The 10,847-nt window shown below is 33.8% G+C and overlaps 1 protein-coding gene and 1 long non-coding RNA gene across 4 annotated transcripts in view; one reads left to right on the top strand and one right to left on the bottom strand.

Annotated features, from left to right (window-relative positions):
- Positions 1 to 1,557: 1,557 nt before the first annotated feature.
- LOC127837512 (folylpolyglutamate synthase, mitochondrial-like) overlaps positions 1,558 to 10,847 on the top strand; it is a 41,224-nt gene continuing 31,934 nt past the window's right edge. The window contains exon 1 of one of the 2 annotated variants that reach the window (XM_052364665.1): positions 1,558 to 1,617. Coding sequence is in view for 1 of the 2 variants with exons in the window: in XM_052364662.1 (XP_052220622.1) it covers positions 9,286 to 9,357 (72 nt within the window). In the remaining variant the exon portion in view is untranslated. Of the gene's footprint in view, positions 1,618 to 9,199; positions 9,358 to 10,847 lie in introns of those variants that run through there. The other variant, XM_052364662.1, reaches the window with a different exon arrangement.
- Positions 2,730 to 8,257, bottom strand: LOC127837518 (uncharacterized). Of its 2 annotated transcripts, none has more exons than XR_008029326.1 (4): positions 8,240 to 8,257; positions 4,919 to 5,018; positions 3,939 to 4,041; positions 2,730 to 3,657 (listed from the first exon to the last, which is right to left on the bottom strand). It is a non-coding gene; the product is annotated as an uncharacterized LOC127837518 (long non-coding RNA). The 2 variants fall into 2 exon arrangements; XR_008029325.1 differs by having other exon boundaries at positions 8,178 to 8,252.

Raw genomic sequence — 10,847 nt, 5'->3', positions numbered from 1 at the left:
CCCACTTTTACAGCGAAATCGGTTGATTAAAGCCCCGTTGATTAAATTTCATCTATAATCAACGGCAAGGCTATAATCAATGGCACGAAATGACGTCATCAACTGCCGAACCGGGACTACTTTTTCCCACGCACCTCGTCACCTGTGTTTGCCAAGTGCATCAATAATAAAAACAATCTCAAATGTTTGTCAATCTTAATGACCTTAAAACAAAGGAAAGTAGCAAAAAAAACGTGTTTTTTGTCATTTATTTTTATTGAAACCTCAAGTATTAGGTAAATTTAACACTATGCAAATAGGTTCTGTTGTTGTTGCTCCCCTTTGAAGAAGTCAGTGCGAGATGCTCCCCTTTGACCGTAGAAAACAATCGTCTGGACCAAGAAATCCTGTGTTAATTTACAAGCTGTACTCGGATATGCATCCATCTGATTTTTCTTCAAAGCATCTTTTCTACCTGGCAATACGCACAAATGACACTGCATCCCGGTGATTCTTGCGTCAACAATTGGGTGTCAACAAGTTAGGTCAGATGCTGAAGGCCATGGCAAAAGACTCCGGCTTTCTCAAGCATAAGAGAATAACGAACCACTCAGTTCGCAAATTCCTGGTCCAAAAATTTCGAAATACAAATATCCACCCACTGAAACCATGGCAATAACAGGGCACAAAAATGTCCAGTCCTTAACCAATTATTCCAACATATCTGTTGAACAGCTGCAAAAGTGTTCATTCTTGCTCAGTCCAGTAAATGTAACAATCCAACAGTTCCTCTTGTACACCTTCACGCACCGAAACTATGGCCGAAATGCAGCCTAGACAACCACTGTCTACCGTCGAACAAGTTGATCTTGATGTTCGCGCCCACCCAGTCACTTCACGGTTCACCAGCGTTCGAACAACTTTGCCTCACAATTCTTTGGTGCCACTTTCAACATTCAAAATGTTAATGTATATAATTAGCTTAAATCCAAGTAATCTTTGTTATTTCGTCACGAAATAACCACATATTATAACAAAGAAGCAAATAATGTGCACCTCGTGATCGACTCGATAGTTTGATATCGAAAGTGAATTGTGTGTGGTGTTAGGCTACGTTGTAAACAAATGTAGTTCCTTGTATATAACAACTTAATGTCATATTGATATCATAAAACTTAAAGATTTGCAATTCAATATGATTAAAATTGTAATTAATAACGCTCGACACTTTGTTACAGAACGATATTCTGATTTAAAAAAATGATTATTTGGTCAGCGGTTAATTTTGGAACGCGGAGTAATACACTGACCTTGGTTACACTACATTCATTATCAAAGTACGACAAACACTCGTGAAAACTTATTTTGTTTAAATAAAAAAAGTTTACTGAATAAAAAGTGGGATAAATAGAATAATAGGTCAGTGTTGATTATAGATCAGGTTTATCATGCTCGGCACGAAAACGAAAAAGCACTCGCCAAGGCTCGTGCTTTTTGTTTTCTAAGCCTCGCATGATAAACCTGATCTATAATCAACACTAACCTATTATTCTCTATATCTTTGAACGTAGCCCCTATGATATACACTTAAATGTTGCAGGCACACATTGGACACAGGAAATAGCCACGCAAGCAAAGGTGCGATAACATTTAGAGTCTAAGTGCTTTTAAACCAGAAGAGAACATGAAGTATTTAAAAATAGAACACGGAGGAATGCAACGAATGCCAGTCAACTCGTACCTAAGTCAACCCGTACCCTAGTCAACTCGTACCCGATTTGGTCAACTCGTACTTTAGTCATGTTTCAGATTGGTCAACTCGTACCTTTTTAATATTTGTTCTTTATGGAAACAAATTGCGATGGGTGTTTGCATGCGTTAGATGTTTTTTATGTTTATTGCAGGTACGAGTTTACCAATTAGTTATATTTTGGCATAGACTAACATAATTTGTATGTTGTTGTTTTTTTTACCAGGGTACGATATGACTAATTAAAGTAATTACCTAAGTATATATATATATATATTATTCTTATTAATATGTCCAATAAACAAAGATTATATTATCTAAGAAATATATAGAAGTCACTAATCTTTCAAAATATATATTTATTAACAACTATCATTATCGATGTTAAAAGGAAAAATCTTACGGTATGAAACAGTAAAATATTTGTTAACTTTTTCCATTGCATGATTTTTATAAATATTACCAAATTGCAAAATAATAATTATCATTCATGTCGTTACACTTGTGTATTAGTTAATAAATGTAGTTGTTGTTGTTGTTGTTGTTAATATATATGCCTCAAATTACGGTTCGTCTCAAAATTGAGTCCATGATTTAATCAATTAATCAACACCTAAAATACTTATTAACACATTACTTGACACGGGTCGTTAATATCTAAAACGATTTAATCTGCACCTTTGTAAAAATGAAGAACACCTTTGAATCCAAACTAACAACTAACCAATCAATTAAAAAAGATTGGGATTATTGTGTAAAACAAACGGATTTAATGAGTATTTAGATGTTTTAGCATTCTTCAATAAAGTAATAAGATTTCCATGTAAATTTGAAACAACGGTCATAATGTTCGAATAATTTGAACATTAAAATAAAAAGAATGCAAGTTATTGTCTCTTGTGTTTTTATTTAGGCATTTATACAACACACAAATAACATATACTACATTCACATTTAACATATTTAGAATCTTTATAACAGAAATTCCTTAATTCGTGAATATTATTATATTTAAATTTCCTTAAAGAAACGTTTTGAGCTTTTGACAAATCGTATATCATACAAATATCGGTTTAGTTTGAAACAATGCATAGCTTCCCATGTTCTTCCCAACAAACCGTGATGTAATATCGTATATGAAATTAACCCATGTATGCCTAGTGGACTCTCCCATCCTAATTAATTGGATCAATTTATTTCCAAAAAAGGGGTGTCTAGTATATTTATTTCTATATTTAGAATATTTCTTACAGAAATTCCTTAAAGCATACAGCGCAGACCGTGATGAGACGCCACATCATGCGGCGTCTCATCTGGGTCTTCGCTGTTTTTCTAGACGCTAGGCATAAATGGGTTAAATCTGGATTTATTCCGATAATCCTTAACGTATCTTTTGGCAAGTGCATTTCGCCATTGCAAAGTATGATACATTAGTATATTGTATATTTAATTATAAAACAAAACAAATTATTCGTTCAGCAATCAAACCTTATACTGAACGACGCGCGCCTAGGGGCTAGGTCCATAGTATGTCATCGATTACTTCAAGTTAACGAGTTGTGTTAAATAAACGGAGGAGACGCGAACATTATAATCAAGCGAACACATTGGGTGTTTGCTTACACAGATATAAAATGGCAATATGTGATAAGATGGGGATTGCCGGTGAATTAAACATACTTCATCTTCAGGTTGTCAAGTTATTTTCTGTCCGTCTGCTAAGAATGTTTGCTATGGTCACGATGCGAAATGGTTCCACGAGCGGTACGCATATCTTGTAAGGCCATGACTCGTTTTATATTATGAATATTTCTATTTTGTTCAATTCAAAGACATATCGAGATTAGTTTTTATTGTGATGAAATAACCAAAAAATCCATGATGATTCTGTGTCCACAGCCCAGCATACAGATTACTTCCCACCCGACCTGAAAGAAAATGAAAACTACATTAATTTTTTTGCGCAAACTCCATAAATAAAACTATATCTGAAATTGATTTTAAAATAACCTACCATACACAATACCAGCCTACAATGCAAATATTTCAAAAAGCATTTTTCAGTGATTAAAAAAATACACATCTACTCTTGTATGATATTAATTTACGCAAATAATATGTCTATTTAAAAACGTTTAAGAAAAACAAATCTGACTGGAATGTAGGCGTTGGTCTTTTGACAGGTTAATTAGATAAGTACTTCACTTACGGTGCGGAGAAATTTCCAAATACAAAAGTAGTCCGTCCCGATCCCCCTCCGTTGTTTGATGTCAGCAGCGGTATTAGGAAAAGCAGCAAAATAATAGGTAATCCTGAAAATAAAATTAAGGTCCATTTTGCCTTCAACATTTTGGGTTCAATATTGCATATCTCTACATATGTAGATGTTACATTGAAAAACGGTATGTTTGTACTAAATTAAGATCGCTGATCAAAACTAACGCCAATGACCAGTTGACAAGTCAGTTGACATTTGCGTAAAATGAAGTTTTATTTGAAAGTTTTCCTTCATGAAACACATGTAAATTGTCATTAAGGTCGGAGACTACATGAGAAATGAGGCAGTTCGCGGTAAACCATCATCACCAGGAGAGAAGCCGGTAAAAGGATGGCCGCAGAACAGTGAGATTTGATTCGCTTCGATTTCTTTTTATCATAACGCATGACCTTTCTTTTGTATTGTTTAAGTCAATTGGCCTGGAATGCTCTTTAAGAATAGGTATGGTTATGAAGGTCTCTATGCCAAAACTTTCACATTTTTTGTTTACTTCATTGCTTTTAAATTGATTGACAAATAATTGTTAATTCCTAGGAAAATAATCACATTGATGTAATAATAATCACCTTTTTCAGTGTAACTTATTCGCCGAGGATATGGCTTGTAAATACATCATTTTTATATAATATTATACAGAGAATATTTATTATGGAGCGTGTCTGCGCGCATGTGTGTGTTTTTGTGTTTGAAATTTTGTCATGGCCTATATTAATACATGAACATCGTTCCGAACTTATCCCTTTCATAACGGCAACCTATTACAAGATAGTTTGCCATAATTCTTCTAGGTACCTAGCAATAGCCCCGACCCTTTGACATGGCCTCTGTTACAACATGAACATCGTTACGAACTAATCCCTTTCACAACGGCAACCTATTACAAGATAGTTTGCCATAATGCTTCTACGTACCGAGCAATAGCCCCGACCCCGCACCGAACTCTACTTGGGCGGAGGTAAACACGATCATTACAAACAGACCAAACAGGACGACGAAAACTTTTGTTGGAATCTGTAAAAATAAAATGACAACATTGAGTTTATGTAAAAAGCGAAAGTCAAATGATTTAATAACGACAACGAAAATTTGTTTTAAAGCGAAGCTTAACTGATTAAATGACGAAAAAAATTTTGATTTCGAAGCAAAACTGAATGAGTGGAATGACGTTAATGAATTTGCTTTCAATATGATATAACTGACCGACGACAAGGGATTTAGTATCAACGCGAATCTGAAATGATTGAGACCGACACTGTATTTGGTTTTAACGCAGCAAATTTGGTAAAAGATGTATTACAAGGAGTCCGAAATGATACAATGGTGACATTGTGTTTGGTTTCAAAGCTAATATAAAATGATTTAACGACGACAACGAATTTGGTTGCACAGCAAATATAAAATAATTGAACGACAACAATAAATTTAGTTTCAAAACGAACCTGAAAAGATTTAATAGGGATTGAATGGAGACGTGGCGTTTTGTTTTAAAGCAGCACATTTTACAATCAATGAATGGCAATTTAAATTTTAGTTTCTGAGAGAATCTAAAAGGCCTATATCTGAAAAATTCTTAGCTGTTACAATATAAATAAAATTATATAAATGGTTCAACAGAGCATTTTTGCTACAAAGTATGACATTAAAGTTTCGAAGCTGCCATATAATGATAGAGTGAATGTGCACAGCAAGTTACAAATTGAACAATGCGAGATGATTGCATGACTTGAAATATAAACATGATACTGAAATATTAGCAAAACAATATTGTAATTTCAATCAAAATATTAAAAACAGAAGAAAACAGGTAATGTATCACTGATTCGTTCTACACCACAAGACGTAATGGTACGAATAGATTTTGTCATAAACAGCTCGAGGGTTGTGGCGATTCTGCAATAAACAACTTTTTTAACCATCCTATATTATTCTTATTAAGAGAAATCTGGGTTTAATGCATGTGCGTAATGTGTCGTCCCAGATTAGCCTGTGCAGTCCGCACAGGCTAATTAGGGACGACACTTTCCGCCTTAACTAGATTTTCGTGTAGAAGAGACTTCCTTAAAACGAAAAATATCATAAAAGCGGAAAGTGCATTATGCCCAGTTTTCTCAGAGCGCGACTCATATGTAAGCGATTGTACGCGGTTACGGAAACAATAAAATATCATGTTTTTGTTGTTTTTTTTTCGATTGCATAACAAGCCTATGGCTTATATGAAACGCTCTCGAGTCCGTTTCCTTGGTGTCTATGGGGGAGATCTTAAGAACGCTCCCGCAGTGGGGATCGAACCCGTGACCCGTGATCGCTAGGTGGACACCATATCCACTACGCCACGGCGACCCCTGAATAATATATGTCGACAGTACGTCGCTAGACTAAAAAAAAAGTAAACTCGTCTTATAATTAGTATTTTGTCGTATTTTTCCGTATTCTGCAATGCATCATACAATACTTCACAGCTATAAAGTAAATATGTGTATATTTTTACCATTATAAAGTCCACCTTAAGTCCAATAACATGCGTGAGTCTAGCGTTCTATGTTCCCGAACGAAATCTTAAACCGCTAACATTAATAAAACTGAAACGTCTGTGGTCATATATACTGCTTTTGTGGCTCTTACGTCATATATACGATATATATATATATATTCATTACCCATACGACGGTTGCAAAAGCGATTGCATAAGAAGTCATTAAAAGGCCAGAAGGCTCTTCACGTAGTTCACGCTTTCACTTCCGCATCCATAAACACGTCGAGTTTTGCCGTAGCTTTTTAAGCGCCAAATCGCCCTTTTTAATGCTAAAAGTAATGAATATGACGAATTCTTACAAGAATTCGATCGTATTGAAAATCAGACCAGCTCCTATCCGAAACTTGATAAACCTTTTTCATAAGAAGAAGTGATCAAGCGTCTTAATTATAAAAAAGCGGCCTCACATGACAATATTATTTACGAATATGTCAAAGAAACAATCGATTTTATAGCCAGACCTTTAAAATATATTATTTTACTACATTTAAGATACTAAACTATTTAAAAAAAGTTGGTCGTCCGGAGTGATTCTACCAATATTTAAACGCGGAGATGTTTCCGACCCTTACAATTACAGGGGCATCACGATTAGAAGAATTTTTACAATTATTTGGAGAAATAAACATTTGTGAATACGAATGTTATAAATGGATGTGTCTGAAATAACAATGTTAAGAATCTTATCTTCGTGAAATATTTTAAATAAATTACTTAAAAAATTTAAGTAAATTACGTAATGCACAGTTTCATCGTATAATTATAGTATAAATTTTTTATCGTATAATTATACAAATCTTTTCTGTGTATGTTATGAGATATATACAACAACAACAACAACAACAACATTAATTCATTAATAAAGCTTATACGAGTATAAATGCAAAGGAGTTTTGGCTCTTAAACTCTGCACTTTTTTCGTTTATTATTTTATGAAATTTCATTTGAATCCCTATACTACTTTTTTAACCCATTTATAGCAAGTGGACTTTCCCATCGTTCTAAATTGGAGCAGTTTATTTCCAAAATTAGGGATGTCAAGTATATTTATTTCTATATTTAGAATATTTCTTACAGACGTTCCGCATCATGCGGCGTCTCATCTGGGTCTACGCTGTTTGCCAAGGCATTTTTCTAGACGCTAGGCATAATTTGGTTAATTATGATCTACAAAATACAATTACAATATTTTATTGGAGTACTTTTATAATACAAACGCAGTATGCCGAGGACAATCAATGCAAAAACATCGAAGAAGAAAATTTCATGGACCCACATTTTACCCCAAATATCTTTAATTGGTTAAGTCATCATGCGGTGTGTACAATCAAACAATTCATCAAAGAAAATGCCGACAACTACCGCGCGTGTCATTTAAGATGCACGACAAACAAATTGTTTAACAAATCGCCGACGGTCCTGTTGTCATAAAGGTCAACATTTTATCAAACAAAACGCCGACAAACACGCCGTTTATAATTATACACGTGTGAAAAATAATGAACTTGTCTACTTTTGAAAAAAATATCATATTTTTTGTATATCCTTTATCTACATTCATATCAAAAACATATACAAAAACGCTCTATGTATTGGATCTCCAGAGGGAGGAAATTATTAAAACTTCACACATTTACTCTTTTATTAAATATTTCGGCCAAAGGCCTTCTTCAGTAAACGATTATTAAGACAACTTTACATAGCGTTTTCTTCTGTCGATCATAACGGAAGTAAATACAAAAATAAAAACAAATGACGTAACGTTACCCGACGTGAACGTGACTTTACGCGCCAATATTCGGAAGTCGCTACATATTATGAGTTATACGCTGTGTATATATTATTATATAGATATTTTACACATATACCCACATATACGCATTTACACACATATATATACACATACATATACATAGATACATATACATATATACTATACACACACATATATATATATATATATATATATATATATATATATATATATATATATATATATATATATATATATATATATATATATATATATATAAACACACCTATACATATACTCACATACATATACACAAACATACATACATACATACATACATACATACATACATACATACATACATACATATATATATATATACATATACATGTTCACAATATACATATACATAACATATATAATGTCTATAAAATAAACATAAATACTATTATTTATTATAAGCATTATATGTTGTCTATTAATGTTGCCGACTGGAACACACTGTCTTTTACATTACATCCGAACGGTTTCATAGTTTTAAGTCTCTTTATCCACAACGCTTCTCTAATTACACGCTCTTGGCGTCCAGCGATATTTAGCGTCTCCAGGACCGAGAAGTACATATTGTCATCGCAGTGGCTCGAATCGAAGTGGGTAGTGATGGGCTTTTCTTTATGCAGGCGGACGTCTCGCAAGTGTTCACTCATGCGCTCACGTCTTTGATATATATAAATAATTTTTAGGAGGGTACGAGTTGACCAATTCGGGTACGAGTTGACTAGTGGGGGTACGAGTTGACCAAAAATCGGGTACGAGTTGACCAAATCGGGTACGAGTTGACCGAAGGTACGATTTGACTTAGGTACGAGTTGACTAGCTTCGAATGCAACATTTAAGTGTGATGTAACCTCTTGTGAAACAATCCAGTGGCCACGATTTCATGCCACTTAATGAACTTACGTTTTTTTGGGGTTAGTCTTCGTTAAAGTTGAATGACATCGCTCAAAATGGTTAGGACATTAATTTCATCGGCAATCAAAGGGGCTGAATGCTCAAAATACGAGGTACGAGTGATAATTTTCGCATTATTTACCGGTTTGTTTACATTCCTAATTCGTCACATACTCTTTCGTACCATTTCACTTTTTCCGTTTAGTGTTAAATTGAATGCTGAATGTAGAGATGAATAGACCATAAAATATGTCGTTTTGCATCACAAGTACAAAAAACAAGTTTTAACAGAATTCAAATTAAATAATTCCGCTTTGAGCTCCTCAAAAAGAAAGATTTTATTTATTATGCTTATTATGGTGGACGAACCAGTTATCGAACACCTAAGAATTTACGTTAAATTACATTAAAATTGAAACACTTAAAATGACAAAAACATTTTGTTTTAACAAATGACTAACAGTTCAATCATTGAATGATTTATCTGTAAAGTTTTCCAGCAAACTACCTTCAAGAATTTATAACAATGATTCCCTGATTATTGTCACCTCTAGCAGACAAAACAAAATGGCGGCCGATGTAAACATGACCTATTACCCGACACTTCATAAATACTACTCCAGTATATACAAAGTCACATGACTATCACGTGACCCGGACTCGGCGAAAAAATCTGCGTCTGCTGCAATCAAAATTGCAAACGGAAATATGCTTTTTGGTGTGTAAATGCACGTTTTGATAAATGCATTCAAAAAGTAATAGCAAAAAACACACAAACGGTGTAAATAACAATAAATGCATTCCTTTAACCTGTTTTCGGCGCATTTGTTTCAAGCTAAGTATGCAAGTAGCTCATGGACTTCATGTGCGACCATTTGTTTATCAATGTGACGTCATGCGCACTTTTGAGCATGTGCATACAGAACCAAAACAAAACGTCCGATAATAGGTGCTGTTCGATAACAGGTACTTACACGATAAGTTATTTAAAGGGGCCTTTTCACAGATTTTGGCATATTTTAAAGTTAGTCATTAAATACTTTATATTGATAAATGTAAACATTGGAGCTTAAAAGCTCCAGTAAAAAATCAAGAATAAAATTAAAAAAAAGGAAAAAATGTAGCCGCCACCAGGGCTCGAACCAGTGACCCCAGGAGTCCTGGAGTTAGGCTGGAGTAAAAACGCATTAGCCCTCTCGGCTATTCCGCCAAGTGTACTTCGTGGAAGTATTTTATACGTTTTATAAGCAATCTTCGTAGTTTCGTAAATTTAAACGACAACAACAGAACTCTCCAAATTATTTAATCGTTTCGCGTTGCAACGCTTAATAATTTTTAGGTTTTCAAATCTTCAAAATATACATATAATGGCTATATTAGACTATGGTAAATGTTCAGTAATTCACAAATATCATAACTAAAACAAAAATTTGCGAAGCTGAAACAACTTTTTTCAATTTTGTCAATTTACCAAACCGTGAAAAGATCCCTTTAATGTACATTATTCATGGGTTTCAATGGGTCAAAACAAGTGTTTTTTCATTAATTATCAACCCTTAAAAATTGGTTAAAGCAAATGTTTTCTATAATAATATTAATAAGA

The sequence above is a fragment of the Dreissena polymorpha genome, chromosome 7 (assembly GCF_020536995.1).
Source record: "Dreissena polymorpha isolate Duluth1 chromosome 7, UMN_Dpol_1.0, whole genome shotgun sequence".
NCBI classification, from domain to species: domain Eukaryota; kingdom Metazoa; phylum Mollusca; class Bivalvia; order Myida; family Dreissenidae; genus Dreissena; species Dreissena polymorpha.
Note: the sequence above shows the minus strand (reverse complement) of the source record. Positions and strands in the feature narration are given on the sequence as shown.